At 51.7% G+C, this 23,613-nt stretch overlaps 1 protein-coding gene across 11 annotated transcripts in view; it reads left to right on the plus strand.

Moving 5' to 3' along the window:
• Window positions 1-21,564, plus strand: part of MORC2 (MORC family CW-type zinc finger 2) — a 38,652-nt gene extending 17,088 nt beyond the window's left edge. The window contains exons 6-30 of one of the 11 annotated variants that reach the window (XM_061141525.1): window positions 1,400-1,468; window positions 1,973-2,063; window positions 5,180-5,288; window positions 8,809-8,968; window positions 9,081-9,192; window positions 9,601-9,726; window positions 10,160-10,239; window positions 10,837-10,919; window positions 11,407-11,492; window positions 12,862-13,002; window positions 13,095-13,249; window positions 13,336-13,464; window positions 13,946-14,051; window positions 14,350-14,482; window positions 15,541-15,615; window positions 15,696-16,076; window positions 16,588-16,722; window positions 17,131-17,185; window positions 17,590-17,731; window positions 17,836-18,081; window positions 18,172-18,265; window positions 19,980-20,168; window positions 20,261-20,354; window positions 20,850-20,903; window positions 21,307-21,564. In XM_061141525.1, coding sequence (XP_060997508.1) covers window positions 1,400-1,468; window positions 1,973-2,063; window positions 5,180-5,288; window positions 8,809-8,968; window positions 9,081-9,192; window positions 9,601-9,726; window positions 10,160-10,239; window positions 10,837-10,919; window positions 11,407-11,492; window positions 12,862-13,002; window positions 13,095-13,249; window positions 13,336-13,464; window positions 13,946-14,051; window positions 14,350-14,482; window positions 15,541-15,615; window positions 15,696-16,076; window positions 16,588-16,722; window positions 17,131-17,185; window positions 17,590-17,731; window positions 17,836-18,081; window positions 18,172-18,265; window positions 19,980-20,168; window positions 20,261-20,354; window positions 20,850-20,903; window positions 21,307-21,320 — 3,059 coding nt within the window. In that variant the 3' untranslated portion in view covers window positions 21,321-21,564. The remainder of the gene's footprint in view (window positions 1-1,399; window positions 1,469-1,972; window positions 2,064-5,179; window positions 5,289-8,808; window positions 8,969-9,080; window positions 9,193-9,600; window positions 9,727-10,159; window positions 10,240-10,836; window positions 10,920-11,406; window positions 11,493-12,861; window positions 13,003-13,094; window positions 13,250-13,335; window positions 13,465-13,945; window positions 14,052-14,349; window positions 14,483-15,540; window positions 15,616-15,695; window positions 16,077-16,587; window positions 16,723-17,130; window positions 17,186-17,589; window positions 17,732-17,835; window positions 18,082-18,171; window positions 18,266-19,979; window positions 20,169-20,260; window positions 20,355-20,849; window positions 20,904-21,306) is intronic. The other 10 variants (XM_061141527.1, XM_061141526.1, XM_061141530.1 and 7 more) reach the window with 10 other exon arrangements.
• Window positions 21,565-23,613: the final 2,049 nt, after the last annotated feature.

Genomic DNA, 23,613 nt, shown 5'->3' on the forward strand with positions numbered 1-23,613 from the left:
AGCATATTAAAAAGCAGACATTACTTTGCCAACAAAGTCAAAGCTAGTCTAGTCAAAGCTATGGTTTCTCCAGTAGTCATGTATGGATGTGAGAGCTAGATTAGAAAGAGAGCTGAGTGCCGAATTGATGCTTTTGAACTGTGGTGTTGGAGAAGACTCTTGAGAGTTCCCTGGACTGCAAGGAGATCAAACCAGTCAATCCTAAAGAAAGTCAGTCCTGATTATTCATTGGAAGGACTGGATGCTGAAACTGAAACTCCAATACTTTGGCCACCTGATGTGAAGAACTGGCTCATTTGAAAAGACCCTGATGCTGGGAAAGATTGAAAGCGGGAGGAGAATGGGACGACAGAGGATGAGATAGTTGGATGGCATCACTGACTTGACGGACATGAGTTTGAGCAAGCTCCAGGAGTTGGTGATGGACAGGGAAGCCTGGCGTGCTACAGTCCATGGGGTCACAAAGAGTCAGACACGACTTGAGTGACTGAACTGAACTGAACTGAAAGTTCATCTTCCTGAACAGCAAGTGATACTTGAAAATCTCTGTGGCTTATTGTACTTTTGAAATAGCATTTTAAATTACATTAACCCATTTAAGAGGCAATTATAATTTACTTGAATCTTTAGCCGGAGGGGAGGACAGAGAGCGTTTTAGACTAAGATTCCCTTGCTTAGGTAGGTGTATAAAGTTGGCAACCTGTAGCTTGGTGGAGACAGAAATGTCCTCAGTTAGGAACTAGACTCCAAAGCCGCTGCGGACTTATCCCTGTAGCACCATAAACTGACCTTCCTCCTTTTAGTACACATGGTCTCCTGATTCCAAGACCTGTGCTATTCCTCCTCTGCCCATCTCAACCTCATCATTGGAGTCGAAAGGCACCTTGGAAACTCTGGTTTAGCAAGCCTTTCCCTGTTTGGGAGACTGTCCTATGGCCTTCATGGTGTGCTTGGACCCAGACTGCTCTGAGTGACCACTTGCTGCTATAGCGGTGGCTGCTGCAGGGGGTTCTTTTTTCCCTTGGAATAGTGGCCTTAGTCTGTGGGGTTTCCTTCCTGTCAGCCAGGACACCTGGCCACAGCTGCACTGTATCTTACGGTCCAGTGACCTCCTTCCAGACCTTCGAGCAGTTGCAGTGGGAAGGGAACCAGGCAGCTCTCACTGCACTCCACTTGGTCTCACTCTTGGGGTGGGGATCTTGGATTGAATGTGGCTCAGACCTTTGATTTTTGAGAAGGAAGGAAGAGCAGACTTTCCTGTTTCTCTCTCGCCTGCTGGGATTGCTAGAAGAGAAGACCTTTTTGGACCCAGCTTCACAGTGATCCACCTTCCAGTCATACCCAAGTCACTGCCCTCTGGTGGGTAACTGCCCAGTAATGGCAGCTCCTTCTTTTATAGAAAGGCGAGAGGACCTTCGAGGAGGATTTATGCTTTGTTTTTTGGATGATGGAGCGGGAATGGATCCAAGTAAGTGACGGGCTGATTGCTTCTTTAGGGGAGGATGTAACTAAGCGTTTTTATAAAATGCTTGTTGTGTTAACTTGATTTTCTGTTGCCTCACTCTTGTGACTAGAAGGGCGAGGGCAGTCTCTTGCAACATCTCAGGCTAATTCCACTCACGGATTTGCCTGGTCTTGTCCTAATGTGGGAGATAGGATCTGAATGGCAGCCTTAAGTCCATCAGGCTGCCTGTCTGTTGACACTGGCTTGCGTAACATCCTGGAGCTGGAACTGTGGTGGCCTGCCCCAGCCTGGCTACCGCGTCCTGGTAACAGAACTAGGACTTTGGGATGGTGGTGCTGACAGGCCAGTCAGGTTTCCTCCATGTGCCTCCTGGTTGTGAATTTCCTGGCAGAGGTTTTCAGTAGACAGATAGCCCCACTTGGATTAAATGAGGCTCAGACCTTTGATTTTTGAGAGCCTGGGAAAGAAAAGCACACTTTCTCCTTTCTCTCTCGCCTGCCACTCCAGGTGATGCTGCCAGCGTGATCCAGTTTGGGAAGTCAGCCAAGCGAACGCCTGAGTCCACCCAGATTGGGCAGTACGGGAACGGGTTAAAGTCGTAAGTATACCAGACCATCACAGGACTCAACAAAATGAAGCGATGCTCTCCTTGTCATTCTATCACCTTAATCCTGGAACAGGAGGACAGTCAGGAAGGGGTGGTGGTTAGGGACTTAGCAACTGACGGCCAGAAACGTGAATTAAATTAACTTTGGGTCTGGTTTACGCCACAGATGAGAGAGTGTGAGTGTCTAGAACCGTTGAGGTAGGAGAATCTGTAGGTTTCTCTTAGCACTGTGTTCTGGAATGGCGCCTCTCCTCTGGTTGAAAAGTCTTGTTTGTGCCTGTGATTGAGGACGCTAGTGGTCGTTTTGTGTGCTTGGGATGCATCTGAGGTGGTGAGGGTCTGCCCCCTGGTGTAGCATTGTTCCCAGAGCACCTGCCACGCTTTGTGCCAGGCACTGGGGATCCAGGGTGAGAGAGAGACCCAAAGCCTCCCCCACGCGGAGGACATGATTGCTGCCCACATGTCCTGCCAGGCCCTGTAGCAGGGACTTACCTAATGTCTTCACATCCCTTGGGACTTCTTTCTCAGCCCCTTGGTTCCCACTTGTTTGGCATGTGGAATGTGGTGTTCTGGTTTTGAGGGAAGCCCCAAGAGAAAGGTTTCTATTTCTGAAATGCTCACTTCCAGCTGTACATACCTTTGGATGGAATAAGATTTATTGGGATTAGAGTTTGTACAGATGGAGTTCTGAGTCATGTTTCTGGTCTTGCTGTGGAAACGTGTTGTGTTCTTTGAGGGTGTGTTTGGCTGGGCAGCAGCATCGGTTGTGCATCTGTGCAGCAGGCTTGGGCTTGTGTGGAAGAGAGACGATGCCTCCCACGACAGAACAGACCTAATGTCTGGACTTCCCACTCGTCTCTTAGTGTCAGGCACTTAGCACGTGCCGGACACGGTGCTAAAAAACTTCCCTTGGATGATTTAGTTTAATCCTCACCCTAGCCCTGTGAGGTGTAGATACCATGATTCTCAGCTTCAGATGAGAGAAGCAAGGTTTATAGGGGTGAAGTGACTTGCCCAAAGGTATGAAAAATGCCCATGTGTAGGGCTGAGGTGTGCACCACATCTTTCTGATGGCAGGGCTGGGGCTGCTGACAAACCAGGGTTTGGATCTGACATTAGTCACTTACCTCTCTGAGGCTTAGCTTCCTCCTTTGTAACTTGGGTATCACACATGTGAGTGGGTTAAGAATTGCACGCTGTTGTTTAGGGCCATGAGTGCCCTGGCCTGGTTTCTCACTTTGATTTTCTCTCTCCTCCTTTGATCTTTATGCTAAATTTGGGGCTTGATTTGGTGAACCTGGGGTAGGGTCTTGGACTCTCCCCCCCACCCCCACGTGTTCCCTAGGTGATTCTGGTGTGGTGATCTAAGTTTCCAACCACTGATGTCTCAGATGTAAGAAACCCTGACTTCCCTTCTGGATGGTAGGCAGCCTCCTCCTATATGGTTTCATCAGCTCTATGGCTTCAGACAAGTCCTTTTACCTCTCTGAATGTCTGTTTCCTCCTGTAGAATATGGGTTTCTAATCCCTGACATTCTTCCTTACTGAACAAGTTTCAGGAGTAGATGAAATGTGAGTCTGAAAGTGCTTAGAAGACCAGGAAGGAAAACATACAGAAGTTGGGAGTGTTGTCATCAGTGTATTTTAGTAGAACGTCTTTTGGGGAGGAGCCATTGAGATGGGGCCATCTAGTGGTCAGACTGAATTCATTTTGAGATGAATTTAGAAATTGAGAGTTTCAGGAGGAAGTGATTTGTGGTGAGAAGAGGGCTAAGAAGCAGAGAGGTCGGCAGAGAAGCGGCATTTTTGAGTGGTTGCTATTTATTTCCCCTCCAAGGTCAGGATCAAAGACAGAGGGAAGAGGCACAAAAGAGAGGTTTTGCCAAATTAGGGCGTGGACAGGCTTTGGCAGGAGGCAAGCTAACTTGCCTCAGTTTGCCCCCGGTAGGTTTCAGGGAGGCTGGGGGAGGAGGACCATGAGATTGTCTCGGGGAGGGAGCATTGCCAGCGCCTAGGAAAACTGAGAACGAGAAACAGAACTTGGCGGCCCCCAGGGTGTCTCTGGATAGTGTCCTGGAGTTTTCCCGAATGTCTGGGGACATGGGTCATGGCGTTCACTTGTGTGCCTGGCATGCCGGCCCGGCTTGTGTTTGCACACAGCAGAGAGTAAGAAGGCTTCCCAGCACCATCACCACCCTGGGGTCTGAGAGGACTAATGAGGTAACAGAGGCTGCTCAGGGGACAGGAACTGCATGGCCGTTGTTTGGTGGGCACCCCTCCGCCGGTGTTTTACGCTTTTGCTCTGTTCCATATTGTTGGGAAAGGTGTGTCCTTGCCTGCTCCTCAGAAGGATTAACTCTGCCAAGTTGAGGAAGGAGCAGTTGATTCCGTTCAGACTTCTGCCTTCTGGAAGTCAGCCTCGAGGCATATTTCTCAGAAACCACTCGTGTCCTACAGCAGGGACCTGTGGCTTAATGAGTAAACAAGACAATTGAGGACCAAGGCTGGCTGTGGTTATAGGCCATGAGTCCGTGGTAGGCCCCCTTGAAACTCTTCAGCAGTGATGCTTTGCCTGGTTAGCCCTGTACTCGGCTGAGCCTTGAGGTCACCCTGGTTTTCGGAGGACTTGCGGGCACAGGCATTGTGGGCTGTTCCCTTCCCCTGACAGCGCTGTCCTTAGACGAGCGGATGGGGGAGTCTGTGTCAGCGAAGGAAGGACAGGGTGAGAGCTGGGTATGCTCAGTGTGGAAGTCGATGTGTTGAAGGTGTTACTGGAGTGAAGCCTGTGTGGCTGGGAGGCACCCAGAGCACGGACAGCGATAGGCTGGGGATGGTGCTCAGCGGTGAGAGAGGAGAGAGCCCAGCCTGGTGGGGCCTCGTGGAGGAGGTGAGAAGGAGAGCTGGGCCCATGAAGAGCAGGAGGAGGAGTGTCACAGGGGAGGAAGGGGTGCCAGGGCCGCGGCGCTCAGCATGGAGCCCTGGGTCCCAGGGAGGCCTTTAGGGGAACCTTCCAAAGGCAGTTTCGTCACATCCAGAGCAGGAATTTGCTCTTTTCAGTTGAGCTTTTGATTCCCTGGGAGAGTAATCCTTATCTGCTTCCCTTTCAGGGGCTCGATGCGCATCGGGAAGGATTTCATCCTCTTCACCAAGAAGGAAGACACCATGACCTGCCTCTTCCTGTCACGCACCTTTCATGAGGAGGAGGGCATTGATGAGGTGGGTCCTCTCCTCACATTCCCAGTCACCGTCCCACGTCTCCCGGTTCTGTCCAGGCTGTTCTCGCAGGTCACTGTATGCTGGGCTTGTTGGGGTTTCAGGATTGCAGCCACACCCCCGGTGAGGGGATTAGCCAGTTGGTTGGATGAATTGGTTGAGGGGTTAAGGCAGGTATCATCTCACAGCTTCAGAGAACAGTTGTTCTAAGAATGAGGCTGCACGTGGCAGAAGCCAAGACGTGCATTTGTATCTCTCCTAGGTCTGCAGCTTGAGTTTGGTCCTGGGGTGTGGGGCAGGGCAGGGGGCATCCCTCTGGAGAGCTGTTTCGTCAGGGGGAGTGTTTGGGGCTTCCCCCACTACGGGTGGAGACCACCGGGGGTGATAACAATAGGAAGAGTGCTGTCTTTCCCGAGTGGTGGTGATTTTGTGGCCTGTGCCCTGAGTGCCTTTTCTGTTCACCGTTGGCATCAGAGGCTGCAGGTCTGATTATCCGCAGGGCCTGGGCGGGAGGTGAAGCAGGTGAAGACATGGGAGATCAGTGTAAGTTCTCCGGTGAGGGGCAGCTGACACTCAGCCCCAGCTGATTACTGGTACTCTAGAAGGGAGGCCTAATGACTTTAGAATATTCTGATTTTGAAACCTTTTGGTATTGAAACGTAAGTTACACAGCTGATTCTGGGCCTGGTGGCTCAGATATCTGCAGAGCTGGTCTGGTGAGGTCCGGACCCGCTCATGGGAGGATCATGGAAGGCCTTGTTGTGTCCAGCCTCAGGCTGGACTCTTACCTCCTTTGCTGTGAGAAATGGAGGTGAGAGCTTGAGAAAGGGGGCCGAGAGAGTCTGCAGAGAACATTTCTGTCGTGTAAGCAGGTGGATTTGGTCAGAGTTGAGTGGATCTCATCTGTGTTGGCTGACTGTGCTTAGACGGGCACTGGCCTTGTTTAGGTGTGAGGCTGAATCGCAGTAGATGAGCTTGTGTGCGTTTACTTGGTGAGCCAAAGGGTGTGTTTGCCTTTTCAGTGAATCAAGTGCCACGGCAGGAGAGCTCTCTTGGGAATGAGGGGCTGGAGGATGCAGCCCCTGCTGGGCTCCTTGGGTCTTTCCCTGAATGACTGAGGGTGTCAGGAGGAGGGGCTGCATGTCAGCAGAAGTGGTCCAGGTCCTGAGAGTGGGTGGGGCCTGTGGGAGCGGACTTGGCAGAGGGTAGAAGCCTCTGGAGAACAGGAAGGGGCAAGTTGGACTTGACCCCCTGGCCTTGGAAGTGAGTGAGACTTTATTAAAAGCAGCCACTAAAGGGAATCTGAGCAGGGGTGTGACAGTGTCAGATTCTCTTTGGAAAGATCAGTTTGGCTATTTGGTGGCTGGATTGGAAAGATCAGGGTACTGGTGTTGAGAGGCTGTGGCTGTCTGTAGCTTGGCAGGACTCCAGCAGGGGGTGAGATAAATAGGAGTGGTCATCATCTCTTGGGGCCTCAGGTTTGGTGGTCAGTCAGTTGGAGAGGGGAAAGGGGAAGGAGGAGGGGTTGTAGATGGCTGAGGTCCTGGCGTGCAGGGGAAACCAAGAGAGTGGTGACGCCGAAAGGAGCGGAGCTGTGTCCCGATGGCAGGTGATGCCAAGTGTGCTGAAGTGCCCACAGGTTAAAGTGACGCGGTTGTCACCTGGGGTTGCCGAGAAGGCTGGGAGGTGTGGAGAGAGGCACAGATTCGCAGAACACAAGTGGAGCTCAATTCCCTTGGCGAAAAAGCTAGGTTGAAATTTTTTCCTTACTTGGTGCTAGAAGGTCACTGTTTTGGATTGTATTCTAGTGTGAACTCAGCCAAGATTTTAAAATAAGATCATTTTCAGCTGGGTAGGAATGTGTCCAAACTAGCCCCAGGGTTCATTCTTAGAAACCAGTGAAGTGCCTCAGAACTCTTAGCAGTTCATCACCGCAGAGCTTGTTAAGACACAGAGTCCCCTTCTCCACAGGGTGGGCATCAGTTTTGACCCTGCTGGGGTGCCTGAACTGGTTTGCTCTGGAGAGGGAACCCCAGGCCACAGGGCTCCCCGGCAGCTGCGGGAGGTGCAATTGATGCCTCTGTTAAAGTGGCATTTGCTGTAGGGTTTTTGAAGAATGAGTAGGACTTTTTCCCCCTGGCTTTATTGAGGTATAATTGACAAGAGTAGGATTTTTTAGAAGATTACCTAGATATAAGATTAAATCTCATATATATAAAAGGGCATATTAAAATCTGGGTATATGTAACTGATATGTAACTGAATCACTTTGCTATGCGGCAGCAATTAACACTGTAAATCAGCTAGACTTCAATAAAAATAATCTGTGTGTGTTTGAGAGAATAGTTATAAAGCAGGTACTCACATAGCCACTGTCACAGACTAAGGCTGGCGGTTCCTGTGAGCCCCTCACCCACTGTGTTCCTTATTCATCTCCAAAGAAGCTGCTTTGGTGATGATCGTTTCCTTGTTTTGTAATTTTGACCCCTGTGTATGCATTCTTGAATAGTAGTTTAGTTCCCTAGTTGTGAATTTTATATAAATGGACCGATCCTGTAGAGGTTTTTTTTTTTAATTTTTTAATAGAAGGATAATTACTTTACAGAATTTTGTGGTTTTCTGTCATAACATCAACAAGAATCAGCTGTAGGTACACCCATGTCCCCTTCCTCCCGAACCTCCTTCCCTAGGGTTGGTTTTTGATTCTGTATTCTGCTGCTTTCATGTATCATTGTGTTTGTGAGATCCATCCCTGTTGATGCTAGTACCTGTAGGTGGTTCATCTTTATCACTGTCCAGAATTCCGTTCTATGAATACACTGTAGTTTAGCTTATCCATTCCGCAGTTATTTGTGTTTTTCTTACACATATGTCGGTAAGTATATACAGGAATTTCTCCTAGGGTAGATAACTGGGGTAGAATTGCTGAGTTGTAAGTTATGTCTGTGTGTGCCTTCGGATTCACTTCAGTTCAGTCACTCAGTCGTGTCCGACTCTCTGTGACCCCAGGGACTGCAGCACGCCTGGCCTCCCTGTCCATTACCAACTCCCGGAGTTTACTCAAACACATGTCCATCGAGTTGGTGATGCCATCCAACCATCTCATCCTCTGTCATCCCCTTCTCCTCCTGTCTTCAATCTTTCCCACCATCAGGGTCTTTTCAAATGAATCAGTTCTTCACATCAAGTGACCAAAGTATTGGAGTTTCACTAGATAGTTGGAAATACGTTTTGCTTAGGGAAAAGAGTTGAATTATTAACAAATTGGGGGAGTGACCAAGGACATCCCAAGCAGGGAACTGCTCATGCAGAGACCCTCTGGCCATCAACCAGCATATATACCCAGAGGACCTAGCAACTGAGGCTGAGCCTTGGGAAGGGGCAGAAGCTAGAGCCTCTGTTAGCTGGCTGGGGACTCTGGGCCAGTGTGGAGCCGCTGTGGGGAAGGACAAGATGGATGCATATTTGGGGGGAAGGCTGTTCTGGGGCTTCCTTCAAAGCACCTGCTGTGCTTACTCCAAAGGTGATAGTCCCATTGCCCACTTGGAACGCTCGAAACCGGGAACCTGTCACAGATAACGTGGAGAAGTTTGCCATCGAGACAGAACTCATCTACAAATATTCTCCCTTCCGCAATGAAGAGGAGGTGATGACTCAGTTCATGAAGATTCCTGGGGACAGCGGTAAGGAAGCTTTGCACCTGCAGCCCTAGCATTGGAGCGCTCCAGAGCCCCGAATGGTGTGGGGCTGGCTGGGGTTGCCTGGCAGAACCATAGGAGGACTTCTGTTTCCTAGGAACGCTGGTAATCATCTTCAACCTCAAACTCATGGATAACGGAGAGCCAGAGCTGGACATAATCTCAAATCCAAGGGATATCCAGATGGCAGAGACTTCCCCGGAGGGCACGTGAGTGTGACTGGGGAGGGGGGAGGAAAAGGGAGGTGACCTGAGGGCGAGGGGGTGAGCGTGTGCCCTGAATTCCCCAGCTTTAGAGCTGGTAAGGCTGAGAATGCCACATCTTCCTGCCGTAAGGCGGAAGGAATGAATAGGATGACAGCGGGTCCTGAGCTAATCCAGATCCTTGCTCCAACTCCTTAACTGAGGAAGAGACAGAGGCCTAGAGGGGCGAGGAATTGCCGAGTCTATTGTGGGGACGTGGTGGGCACGTGCCCACACAGGGAAAGCACCCCTCAGCAGCAAGAGAAGCTGAGGTGGGAAGTGGACAGGTGGAGAACCCGAGGAGAGGCCGTCCAGCCGGGCCTGGAGTGAACTGGGAGTGGGGTGGAGACACACGCTCTGTTCCCGCACCTCCAGCAAGCCAGAGCGCCGCTCCTTCCGTGCCTACGCTGCCGTGCTCTACATTGATCCCCGGATGCGGATCTTCATCCATGGGCACAAGGTGCAGACCAAGAGGCTCTCCTGCTGCCTGTACAAGCCCAGGTAGGGGCCTGCCCACCCGGGCCTGCCGTTTCCTCGGGCCTAGGACGGGGCCTGACCGAGTGTCTTTGGGGCATCGTTGGAGTCGTGGCTGAGCGGCGGACGGTGTTGACTGCTTTTGGGCCTCTAAACTGCTTGCGATTTACTGCGGACAAACTTGTTGGGTCCCCAGGGAGGGATGGCGGTGGCTGGGGAGGCTCGCTGAACGTGACTTCTGTGAGGTGGAGGGTGCTCAGCTGGGCACAGGCGGCTATCTCAGTGAGTACAGGGAGGCTGCTTTTCAGAGATGGAGCAGGAGGCAGAGGGCAAGTGGAGTCGGGAATTGAGTGTTTTTGCTAAAAGAAACCCAGCTTGGACTCATGGTGGGGGCGGGCAGGACACTTGCTGCCCTGGGTCCCTGGTACTTGGGCCCTGAGGTTACCCACCTCTCCCCCAGGATGTACAAGTACACATCAAGCCGGTTCAAGACGCGCGCAGAGCAGGAGGTGAAGAAAGCTGAGCACGTGGCGAGGATTGGTAATGAACCCCGGGGCAGGAGGGTTGGCAGGGTTGTCTGGGGACTGACTTGTGGCAGAAGCTCCATCCAGCACCCAGGGTGGGCTGTCCTGAACCTCTGCCCTGGTTCCTCTTGCACCCCCTCCATGTTCAGTCGCCTCAGCAGTTTTTCTCCCCAGGCTGTTCCTTCACGCGTTTATAGGCACTTACCTAAAGCAGCACTAACTCCTCAGCTCCTCTGCCCAAAGCAAAGAATCCCACACTGGCCTCTGGCACAGATACTCATGAAATTGGTTTTCTTGACTCCAGGGTAAAAATCTCAAGGTCTCTCATGCTGGCAAAGCTTCTTGGCCGCTTGCAGAGAGTGATTTGCTGAGGACGTTGGTAACTTCCAGCTCCTACTGAGGGTTTAATTTTTGTTGCCTTAGGCAGTTTTTTATTTGTCTGATTTATTTGTAGAGTTGGAAAAACGTCTCTGTTTTCCTCGCAGCCTCCTTGACTTTACAAGCAAGTCTGCACTCCAGCACTCCCATGTTTCTGGACTGCACACTAAGGGGGGATTGATTAAGAGTTTTGATCTTTTGCGTTCTTATCATGGTTTCTTCTTCTGGGTTTCAGCTGAAGAGAAGGCACGGGAGGCAGAGAGCAAAGCTCGGACGTTGGAAGTGCGCCTGGGCGGAGATCTCACGCGGGACTCCAGGGTGAGACTCCAGCGTTGCTGACCTGGCTCCATGTCCTGCCAATCACGAACCCTTGCGCTAAAGCTGTAAAATGGGATATGTTGATGTTTCTATAGTCACTGTTACACACTCATGGCACCTCACCACATGAGGACATTGTTACAGTATTCTCAGTTCATAGAAGGAAATGGAAGAGGGTCGATTGCCCAGGTCACACACAGTAGTAGTGGTCGAAGCAGTTCTCTGCCCCTCCTCTGCCGTATGCACCTCCGTAGACTGTGGCTTTGTTTGGGGTTGTTCCCTTAATGTCAGCAATTCTGGTCACATGAAGCACAGCTTTTGAACTTGTCCCTGGTGAGGGCCCTCTTCTGCAGAAAGGAGCTAAATTTCCAGGTCTTGTCTTGGCATCCACATGATGCCTAAACAGGCAGTTTAGGCCTGTTGTGACATTCTCTGCTGTGGCCCAGAGGCCTTCCTCTCCTTATCTGGTGCTGGCGTGTGTCTCTAGGTGATGTTGCGACAGGTCCAGAACACAGCCATTACTCTGCGCAGGGAAGCCGATGTCAAGAAGCGGATCAAGGAGGCTAAGCAGCGGTGAGTGCCCGGCTGCCCACGGGTCTTGTATAACCATGTACTTTTGTGTGGATGATTGACAGAGAGCTCGAGGACTCCCTCCCCTCCCTGCTAGGTTGCCTTCTGTCACACATGGTTCCTTTGAGAAAGCCTTTAATGCTGTGATTCCCAGGGTGAGTTCCTGGCTCAGTTCCCTCCTGAGCCAGGACTCGGCGGGCAGAATCAGCACCTTGAGTGGAACACCAGCCTGTCCTCATGGGCGCTGTCTCACCTTCCCTCCCCACTTCCCTCTCTCGCCTCTGCTCTCTCCCCACCTTCCCTGTCCTTTCCCTCTTCCTTTCCTTTTTACTTTTTCTTTTCATTGAAAGGATGGATAAAGTGCTTATCATAGACAACTTATAAAATATAGAACATGTAAGAAATACAGTTGTAAAATTCCTTATAAATTATTTAAATTTTTATATTTATTATATAAAATTATATGTTTATAAATTATAAACTTCCTTATAAACCGGTCTCCCACTTGGTGATACCGACTCTTAATTTTTGTCCCTGGTTACAGATATAGAATAATGCTATAGGTTGAGTTTGTTCCTTTTCATCTCAACTGGGCATTTGTCATGCTCATCACATGGTCTCTGTGTCTGCCTGCACGTCTGGAGCCTCTGCAGGCTCTGGGCATGAGTTCCTGCTTGCTTCTTGACCTCCTCACCACAGGCGTAGGTGTCCAGTTTCTGTCCTGTGAGTCCATCCACTGGTTGTCTATCTCCTTTTCAGTTTCCATGATTTTGTTAACATCCCATGATAGATGTTTCTTCTCTCAGGTGTTCATTGTTCTTGTGAATTTTTGTCTCTCTAAAATTAATCACTGTCACATTGGTGGAGTGTTTATGCAGATTGTAGTGAAAGTGTTAGTCGCTCAGTTGTGTCTGACTCTGCAATCCCATGAACTGTATCTTACCAGGCTCCTGTCCATGGAATTCTCCAGGCAAGAATACTGGAGTGGGTTGCCATTCCCTTCTCCAGGGGATCTTCCCAACCCAGGGATTGAACCCGAGTCTCCCACATTGCAGGTGGATTCTCTGCTGTTTGCAGATTACCTTGTGTTTATTCCAAAGTACAGCTGTCTTTGTAGAGATTTGCAGCAGCTTCACAGAATCTGCTTCATTCTTAAATCCATTCCTGTTTGATACCAAAAGCCAGGGTCATTTGCTTTTAATTAGGGGGAACTAAGAGTGACTGCATAGTGCATATCCTTCCTGAGTCTTAACAGGTTGCCTATTGAATGCAAAGGCAAAACTTCTAAGTGTCTCGAGTTTCAGCTTAATCGTAAGCACTCTGGTGTGTGTTAAGGGGTTGATCTGCTTGAATTTATTTTTCACCTTCTTAGAGCACTTAAAGAACCTAAGGAACTGAACTTTGTTTTCGGGGTCAACATCGAACACCGGGACCTGGATGGAATGTTCATCTACAACTGTAGCCGCCTGATCAAGATGTATGAGAAAGTGGGCCCACAGCTGGAAGGTGGCATGTGAGTGCTGCCAGGAAGGGCTTCAGCGTGGACAGGAGGTGGGAGGGCTTTGGCCAGTGGGTGAGCATGGCGTCTTCCTCCGTCTCCTGCAGGGCGTGTGGTGGGGTGGTTGGGGTCGTCGACGTGCCCTACCTGGTCCTGGAGCCCACGCACAACAAGCAGGACTTCGCGGACGCCAAGGAGTACCGGCACCTGCTGCGGGCCATGGGCGAGCACCTGGCGCAGTACTGGAAGGACATCGCCATTGGTAACGCCCGCTCCCCCTGCCCGCCGGGCGTCCTCCCTGTCTGAGGGCCTGCCTCCTCACGCGACACGTGGGCGTTTGCCTTCCAGCCCAGCGGGGAATCATCAAGTTCTGGGATGAGTTTGGCTACCTCTCTGCCAACTGGAACCAGCCCCCATCCAGTGAGCTGCGCTACAAGCGGCGGCGATCCATGGAGATCCCAACCACCATCCAGTGTGGTGAGTTGGGTGTCATGCAGCACCTCTTCCCAGCTCCTTTCCATCGTGGTCCCGTGCTGGTCTGACCGCACCGACATTCAGGGACTTTTGTCTCCCTGGGTATACCAGTCTGTCTGGCAAGGGCCCTGGGAACTCAGTCTTGGGACTGTGCCATGCCCAGGTGTCCCTCCTGAACGAGGCAGGAGGCCATCTAACCCAGTTTAATACCACATGGGTAGAAGTGGAGTGATGACTGAGCCAGGATCCTGCTGGAAAGGGGAGAGGGCTGGGGCCGCTGAGGGTGTATGAATAAAGTTTCCATCCTTGCTGGAATCACTGTCCCTGGTAAGAGTGACTGTTCTGTTAGGAAGGCAGAGGTGGAGACAGGCTGAGGATCTTTGCACGGACAGTCAGGGGCATCTCTGCCTTGGGCCTGGCTGGGAGGAGCCTGACCGTTATTGGTGGGCATGGCTGACGCTTGGGGGTGTTTTTTTGGTCACAGATCTGTGTCTGAAGTGGCGGACACTCCCCTTTCAGCTGAATTCTGTGGAGAGGGATTACCCTGACACTTGGGTTTGCTCCATGAACCCTGATCCTGAGCAGGACCGGTGAGCGCTTTTTCTAACAAGGAGTTTGTGGGCATCCCCCCGCACCCCCTGAGCTTTCTCCACCCTTCCACTCTGCTTCTTGAAGTCACTGCTCTATCCTTATTACATCTCTGTCTTGCCGTGCATACTTAGTGCCTGGAGATAGAAACAGAACCGTGTCCTGCGTGAGTATTAATCCTGTGCATTTGGGAGGTCTGAGGTTGCTCTGATGAGAAAGAGCACGGGCTGGTGGAGGAGGAAGGGCGTTGCGCTGCCTGGAGCCGGTTGCCGCGCCTTCTCTAGCGCTCCGTCCCCACAGGTGCGAGGCCTCTGAGCAGAAGCAGAAGCTCCCCCTGGGGGCGCTGAGAAAGGACCCGAAGACGCAGGAGGAACGGCAGAAGCAGCTGACGCAGAAAATCCGCCAGCAGCAGGAGAAGCTGGAGGCCCTGCAGGTGAGTGGGCAGTGGGCAGGTGGGCGGGCCCCTCAGTGCTCCTCTCTTCCCTCGGGCTCAGTTTCACCCTCCTTTTGAACCCATAAGCAGTGCCCGAGCTTCCCAACACCCCCTTCCCCTATGCCTTGATTATTCTTTAAAAAAAAAAAAAATGTATATTACAAAGAGATCCAATTCATTTGGAATGTTTTGAAACTCCAGGAAATATCCTATTTTAGAGGTAACCACCATTAACTTCATATCCAGCTTTTTATGACCACTAGCATAAATACATGTATTTTTTATTAGAAATATGGAGATCATGACTTTTGTGTCATATCACACATACTTTTTTTTTTAATGCCTAATTATTTTTTCAGGATAGTTTTCCAGAAGTGACTTTGAAAGAGCAAAAGGATTTTTAAAATTCTGTGGATTTGTTTATTTCCAAGTTATCTTCCAGAAGATGTATTTATCTTAGGTTTTTTTTTTTAAATACAAGTACTTTTTAAATGTTTTTGAAAATTTGAAAAAAGATATACATCTTATAATTGGAATTTCATATTTCTAAAATTGAACCTTTTTTTTTTTTTTTTTCATTTTTTTAAAAAAAAGCTGCTTGCTTTTTCCTTACTTGATTAGTCAGGGTTAAGAGAGGTGTGTGGCCTCAACCTCTTATCGTGTTTATTAGAAAAGTGCTTTCCTTTCTGGCTTCCGGTCAGGCAGGTCCTCGCATCGTAGTGCATGTGTGCCTCCGTCTGCCGAAGCCCATGGGTCCTCTCTGACTTTGTCCTTTAGGGACCTCCCATCTTTTGACTTGTTTTGTAGGAATTTAGTCCATTGATACTTTTCCCCAGTCTCTTGATTGCTGGAATGATCATGTAGAGTCCTGTAATTTGCTGGTGGTTTACTGTCTGTGAGTTTCTGTCTTCTCAGTGAGAATGGGAGGCTTGTAATAGTAGGACTGTGGTCCAGATGGTCTTTATTTGCCCACTGTCCCAGATAGAGGGGGCTCCAAAAAGAGTTGACTTCCAAGCACCAGATACACAAACCACCTCCTCATCCTGTTTACCCTGCAGAAAACCACACCCATTCGCTCCCAGGCTGACCTGAAGAAATTGCCCTTGGAAGTGACCACCAGACCTTCCTCTGAGGTGAAGCCCTGGGGTGGCAGGGGCTCTTCTTGGGTGTCTCGTGCTGGGACTGGTATTCTCACTGTCTGAGCCTCTTTCAGGAACCTGCACGTAGACCTCAGCGTCCTCGGTCGCCTCCTTTACCCGCTGTGATCAAGAATGCCCCGAGCAGACCCCCTTCCCTTCAAGCTCCCAGGCCAGCCAGCCAGCCCAGAAAGGCTCCTGTCATCAGTAGCACCCCAAAGCCTGCTGCCCCGGCCGCCCGGGAGGAGGCCAGCACTTCCCGGCTACTCCAGCCTCCCGAGGCACCCCGGAAGCCTGCCAACACTCTGGTCAGGCCTGCGTCCCGGCCCAGCCCACCGGTGCAGCCACCGTTACCATCTCCCCAGCCCAACTCCAGGAACCCTCGGGAGGTCCCTTCCCCCCGAGCCCTGAAGACTCCAGTGGTCAAGAAGCCAGAGCTGCCTGCTAAACTCTCCCCGGTGAGCTGCAGCTGCTCGCCCAGCGCCGCCCACAGTGGTGCAGGAGTGGAGGGGCAGTGCTGGTGGCATGGGGCGGTGCTTGGTGGAAATCCGGCTTCCCTGCTGCCCCTGCAGCAGGAGAGGGATCACAGGCACTCGGAGGGGGCACAGAGCTTGTTGGTCCCCTGTCCAGGAAGTTCTCTGGTACTCCTCCGAGGTTTGGTACCCCAGACACCCAAGTCACCTCCACTGGCTTCTGCTGTGGGCAGAGGGGGCAGCCTGGGGGCAGCAGTGGCGGGTGTGGCTCAGTGAGATGTGAGCCGAGAGGCCCCTGCGGCCACAGCTCTGAGCAGAGGTCCTCGTGGGGGCTGGGCCTCATGGGGGTTGCCATGTCCCTTGTTGTGTTGGGTGCCCAGGCCTGGTGGACACGGAGACCCAGAGGCCCCTCTCTGAATGGCTCCTTTAGGCCACATGGGCTCTTCCAGCACCTGAGGGGCTGAAAGAGTCCCTCACATTCCTGTTGCTTTTGCAGCAGGCCACTCCTGGTCGGAAGCGGAGCCTCGGGGTCTCTGATGAGGAAGAAACAGAGGAGGAGGCTGAGAAGAGGAAGGAGAGGTCCAAGAGGGGCAAGTTTGCTGTGAAGGAGGAAAAGAAGGACTTGAATGAGGTAGGTCCTCAGCCTCCTGGCGCCCGGGGTCTGTGCCTGCCCGGGGTCTGTGCCTGCCCCTGCAGGCTGTGACACGCGCCGACCAGAGGCCCAGCCCCGCTCTGAGGGGCTTGCAGGCACACACACGACTAGAAGCACAGTGCCCGGGAGGGTCTTGGGGCGGATGGTGCCTCTGCTCACAGGCCTGAGCTGACGCCCACGCAGACCTGTGCCGTTCTGCCCCGTGCCTGCTCTGTCGTTCGGGGGTTTTGGAGGCAGGTGTGTAGACACTGAGACAGTGGTTGACAGAGTGGCTCTCCATGAAGCTCGGGCATTTAAAAGGCTGCCTAAGGTGGCATGAGATGACCCCGGGCGGACGGTCTGCTCTGCAGGGACACTGGCGGTGTCTCTAACAGACTGTCCTTGCAGCTCTCAGACAGCTCTGGGGAAGAGGACTCGGCTGACCTCAAGAGTGCTCAGAAAGGTAAGTTTAGGAGGTACCTGGAGCCTCTGGGGCAGTGGGAAAGGCTCCCTTGGTCAGTGGCACTTCATTGTGAAGGCTCCTGGAGGCTTTGTTGGCTCTGGGCTCTCATCCAACAGTGGTTTCAAGTTTTAATTCGGAGAAGCATTCTGAGGATAGCACACCCTCATGTTTATTTTTAGCATCAGTTCCTTGGTGTTCACCTCTGGCCATCAGTCATCCTGCTGCTGTGTGGCACCCTTGTGAGGGGAAGTGGGGAAGGAGGCCAGGGTGGCTGGGCTCCACATCCCTGGCGTAATGGGATCAACTGCTAGGGATTCTTGTCCCTGTGAACCTGGGTGGCCCTGGCTGGGTGGGCGGCTCTAGTCCATCCAGTATTCTGACTCCAGTCCTGCTCCCACTCTCAGATAAAGGGCTGCACGTGGAGGTGCGTGTGAACAGGGAGTGGTACACAGGCCGTGTCACAGCTGTGGAGGTGGGCAAGAATGCAGTGCGGTGGAAGGTGAAATTTGACTATGTGCCCACGGACACGACACCAAGAGACCGCTGGTAACACCCCTTCTGGGAAGATGGGTTGACAGCTGGCCAGGGCAGGGGCAGGCAGCCCGTTTGGGAACCTGGAACACGTGTGATAATCACTGGGTTCTCCCTAGGGTGGAGAGAGGCAGCGAGGACGTGCGGTTGATGAAGCCCCCGTCCCCAGAGTATCAGAGCCCGGACACACGTCAGGAGGGCAGGGAAGAGGTGGTGGCGGCTGTGGCCCCGGCAGGGGATCTGGTGGCCCAGCAAGCTGTGGCCACGGCAGAGCCCTCCACCTCGGACTGCGTCCCCATCGAACCCGACACCACTGCCCCCAGCACCAACCACGAGACCATTGACCTGCTCGTCCAGATTCTTCGGTGTGTTACCGTCCTGCTCTGGGACCAGTGGTGGCTCCCCACCAACTCTGTGCCATTCTGATCTCCTGTCCCACCTTCCTTCTTGTTTAGGAACTGTCTACGGTACTTCCTGCCTCCAAGTTTCCCCATCTCTAAGAAGGAGCTGAGTGCTATGAATTCAGATGAGCTGATATCGTTTCCTCTGGTGAGTCTGTCCACCCACCATGGTGCTTGTTGTGACTGCCAGTTCTCAGTTGTGTGCTCCATAAAGTCTGTCAGAGAGAAAAGCATGGAGTCTTATCTCCACTCCACTTAAAGGAAATGAGGCTAGGAGTTGAAGAAACTCAGGCTCAAGAGGTTACCAGTCTGCTGTGATAGAGCCAAGATTTGAACTCAGAACACCGTGAGAGGACCAGCGTCTTGCTCTCCAGGGCGACGGGCTCCCAGGAAGCTGCTCCACCTCAGTGCTTGCCCTTGTTTAGGCTGCAGGCGTCCTCTGCAGGTCCTAGGAGCAAACTGCTGATGGGCCAGCTGGGTCGGCCTGCTGTCCTCTTGTCAGCTTTGTTCCTCTAGGCTTCAGGCTGTTGCCAAATTCAGAGCAAAGCCTGGGTGCAGTGGGATTTCTACAGTGGGCATGACCCAGGCCAAAGCATGATCAACAGGAGTGTCTGAGCCTGAAATAGTCCTTTGGCTCACACTTGTGAAAGGAGGTACCACTAATGTACCAACTTAATTGCCTCCTAAGGGAAATGCCTAAAATAACTCAAACTTCCATTCTTTTCATGTTAGGGACACACCAAACTCTAAAGTTCATTGTGTCTGTGTCAGTTTGTAAATGACCGTGCTACTTCTCATCATGCTGGGAAGGAGCTCCATGAAACCCTCAGGTGCCCTGCAAATACTAGATTCAAATATGTACTTTAAAAGTAGCATAACTGCCTGTAAATCTGTAATGGCTTAAAAGTGAAAAAATTTAAAAAACATATAGGAATCATAGTTAGGCTCATGACATTGTATGTTAAATTTTAATACTCTTGGCATCTGCTTCAACATTTATTTTGAGCCGTCAAGTGATAATTATGTGCAGAACTTGAAGTTTCTGTTGCCATCTTGATTTACTAGGATAGTATTCTAGATTGTAAATAATTAAATAGTTCTAACATGTTTTAAAACAGCAGTTAGGAGCCATTCAGTGCTAGGTAGCTCATAGGTCTTCACAGAAGTAAACAAATGCTACAGTTGGTGAGACTGTGGTGGTCAGCCAGACTGTGGGTTCTAGGCTTGTGTTCATCAAAATGGCCTTTTCATTCTCACTGGTGATTCATGAGTAAATCTTAATAACCTTGAAAATAAATTAAACATAAAGAGATAATACCTCAACTGTTTTTCATATTGAGATTCCATGTAACTTTCACTCAAAACAAGTGTTCTACTACTTTGAAAAGCCTCATGTCTAGAGAAGCTGTCCCCACCACTGGGAAGTTTCAGGTGTTTGGAGAAGATAGTAATTCTATGCTGTATAAATATACTACACAAACATGGGGTATCTGCTCTCGATAGGAGCTTTATACATACTTGTTGGGTGTGACTTGGATGTGGATTGTTCAGAAGTGCTGTTGTGGAGTTAGAAAGCAGAACGGTGAGGATCATCCCTCATGTTTACTCACGGCTTGCGGTTTGCAGAGCTCTTTGCCAAGTGCTTCCTGTGTGTGATCCCGTCTCCACCCTTGAGGCCGCCCTGTGAGGTGGGCCTCAAGGTCTTTCCTCTCTGGAGCTGCAGAGACACTGGCTCCTGGGTTTGATATCCATTCAGACCGAGCTTCCTGGTGCCGAGCCAGTTGGGGACACCAGTGCCCATCTGGAAGGGCCCTGGAGACTTGTGAGCCCATGCACTTACCCGCTGGCTTCTCTTCCAACAGAAAGAGTACTTCAAGCAGTATGAAGTCGGGCTGCAGAACCTGTGCCATTCCTACCAGAGCCGCGCTGACTCGCGGGCCAAGGCTTCTGAGGAGAGCCTGCGCACCTCCGAGAGAAAGCTGCGTGAGACGGAGGAGAAGCTGCAGAAGCTGAGGACCAACATCGTGGCACTCCTGCAAAAGGTGCAGGAGGTGAGCCAGGCCGCCCTCTCATTGCAGCGGACCACCTGGTGTCTCGGGAGGGGGGGCCTGGGTACCTCGTGCTCCCTTCTCCCCACTCACAGGCATCTGTGGTTCCATCCCTGGCGGCACAGCATCCTGACCAGGAGGGCTGGAGGTGGTACGGCTGCCTGGGCCTCATCCCAGCCAGACCCCACGGTATCAGACTTTTGCCCTTGTTTAGACATGGTGACCTGCAATCTGGTTTGAGACACCTTGGAGTCATGAAACAAAGACATTCTTGGTTTCCCAGATGATGCCTGGATGGGAGTGGGTAGCCCACAAGCGGGGAGTGTCCTGTGGTCTCAGCCCTTCATCTGGGCAGGAAAATGGGGACCCTGTCCTGTGCCCCCTGGTGACCAGTAGGGGCCCTGCGCTTGTAGCACAGCAGGGCCAGGAGACAGAGCTGTTGATGGCGGGAGTGCCACGGAGGAAACAGGAGAGCAACAGGAAGCCGCTGTACTAGTGTCAGGGGCGCCTCTGTCAGCAGGGGTTTGAGCTGAAGGCAGAAGCAGTCGTGCTGGGGTGGGGTGTGAGCTGCGGGCAGAGGGAAGAGCAGGGCCCACGGCAGGGCCTTGTACCAGGTGGGAGGTCCCTGAACTGTGTGGCGTGGGGACGCGTGCAGCCTAAGACGTTTACTTTGGTTGGTTGTAGGAGGGGCCGAGGTTAGAGTCCAGGACTCCACTGAGGAGGTTCCCAGTTATCTGGGTGAGAGATTCTGGAGGCCTGAACCTTGGATGGTGCCAGTGAGGAGGGAGAGAAGTTTCTGAGGGGAGGGGAGGAAACAAGGATGACTCTTCTAGTCTGTCTGAGTCCCTGAGTAGAGGGAAGGTGGGGGGGCCCTCTACTGAGATGGGAACAACCCGGGGTGGGTGGTGGTACCGAGCTGTTGGATGTGTTGAGTCTAAGAGTGAGGCTGGGGCAGGCGGGACCTGGGTGCGGGGAGGCGGGCAGGAGTCGGAGGACGGGGAGGGGATAGATGATCAAGAAGGATGGCCTGACAGGGTGGAGGGGGAGAGCAGAGGGCATGGCCTGGGCTGCAAGAAGGCTGGGGAGGCGGGCCTCCCACCACCCTGTGAGCCCCGGCTGACCCTGCCCTGCTCTGTTCCAGGACATAGACATTAACACAGACGACGAGCTGGATGCCTACATCGAGGACCTGATCACCAAGGGGGACTAGGGCCCGGAGCCAGAGATCAGCTCCCCTGACCCTCAAGGCAGAGCTCCTGAGGGTGGCGTTTCATTTATGGGTTGATGGACTTACCTTGGTTTGACTCATGGGATATTTGTGCTTTTGGTGGGAAAGAGACTCTGATTCTTTGAATCTTCCACCCTAAGTTTATAAATATTTATTTTTTGAAAGAAACAACATGCTGTGCCTGCTGTGAGACCATACATTTTTTTTGGTGACTCTTGGGCAAAGGACAGAACTAGGATGCCAAATTGAGTTTCTTCTCTTGGCTCCTGGCTCCTCAAGATGTGGTGAATTCCAGAGCTGTTTGGAAGTTGGAGGGGCTCCAGGGGCAGGGCTGGGGGAGGGACAGGACTCTTCCCAGGCTGGTGCTCCCCCAGGAGCTCCAATCTAGGGGATCTCCATGGGGCTTCGATCAGCAGGAGACTTGGTGCTGAGGAGCTTCCTGCCTCGTGGCTCCTGCCTCAGGTCAGGGAGGTGAGTGGTGGTCCGAATGGTCGGTCTTCTGGGCTGTGGCACTGTCCAGTCAGCTTGGAGAAGAAAGATCCTCCTGTTCAGCTTTCCCATCCACCACCTAAATTCTCCTTGCTGGACATTTCCTTAGCTAGCAGTAGATGGTGAGGTTTCCTGCCACAAAAACTTGAGTCCAGGTTAAGGCATGGACAGATCTGACTGGTCAGACTGCTGACCTGGGTAACACATCATTTGCATTCCAAAGGAGTCCCCTTAGGAATCTTGTGTGTGAAGGAGCGCTGTGCCGATCTGGCGGTGACCTCTGCTGCTGCTGTGGCAGGGTCCTGGGGAGGGCTGCTGCTCTTACTGCTTCCCCGCTGTTCACCCCACCACGCCCTGTGTCCGGTTTGCGGCAGATGGGAGGAGAGGTCACCGAGCCCTGGGGCCCGCAGCAACTACACAGACAGCTCTGCAGTGGGCACACCATGCCTTCCTCTGCCTAGTCACAGCCTCATACTGCTGTGGTCCTCAAACAACTCAGGGTCAAAGACCAAGGCCAGAGTTGCCGAGTTTTCTATAATGGCCATTGGAAAAGTTCTGGTTCGATTTCCCCCAACTCACTCCTTACCCCCCTTTATTTGGGGACTTTGGGTTTTCTGGAGCCACAAGAACCATGATCTTGCCCCACTGGTCTGCAATTCTGACCTTGGTGTGTTTCCAGCGTCTGCCCACCTCTGCTCAGCAGTGGCCACGTGCCGCCCCGTGAAGACTGCAGGAGACGGGGAAGAATGGTGAGGGAGGCAGGCCACAGGGGAATTGAGGTCTTTGCCCACTTGTGCACGTGGCCAGAAGTGCCTATGATTTGTGGGCTTGGGACTTCTCAAAACCACACCCCTGGGCAAGGGCTGTTTCAGAGAAATACCAGGGAGGCCCTCACCTCTTCCTCAGAAGATTCTCCAAGACTTTTGGGGTTTCTTGAGCTGGTGGTTCCTATCCTGTCCAGCTCATTCTCTTCATCACAGGCAGCATATGATCCATTTTTGTCCCCAAACTTTCTGTTTTAATCTAGATGGAAGCTGATTCTGCATTTTTACCAGAGGGTAATACTCAAGGTTTTTATTGACACACCTGTAATCAAAATGCAATACTATAAACTTTTACTGGCGAGACTCCTGAACTCAGTCTGTTTTCTTCTAGTAAAACCCAGCACTTTCCTCCTCTTCATTCTTTCCACCACTGTGGCTTTAAGCTGTCTTCACGTTCTTTCTCATCTCCATCTTCACTGTCTTATGTCTTCACCGTCTTTGACACTCACAGAAACTGACACACTGAATTTCCTAAATGTTTTAGCTTCAACTTCTAGGTGTTCCTACTTTGCTGTTTAAATCCAACCACAGTGGTGCTGAACACAGCCTGCTTCCAGGCAGAGCTGTTGCCATTCTGGGCAGGAAGATAAGATGCAGGAACTCCCCTTCTAAACTGGGTAACTAAGCTGCTTGGAATTGTCTAACAACTTGGGAAGAAGAGGATGGTCTGGAAGGTCTGCTGCAAGAAGGTGACTGAGTGCAGCAACCTGTTTTTATGGAGGAGGAGGAATATTTCTGGTTTTTTGTTTTTTTTTCAGGTGACACATGCACATGATAAAAATTCAAACAGTATAAAAGGCTGGACCATGAAAGCAAGCCCCCCGCCTCCCCCAGCCCCCCAGTGCTCTTTCTCCCTAAAAAGAACATCCATTCTGAGCAAATACACGTCTCCTCTGTTCTGCCTGTT

Source organism: Dama dama, chromosome 5, assembly GCF_033118175.1.
Source record: "Dama dama isolate Ldn47 chromosome 5, ASM3311817v1, whole genome shotgun sequence".
NCBI lineage: Eukaryota > Metazoa > Chordata > Mammalia > Artiodactyla > Cervidae > Dama > Dama dama.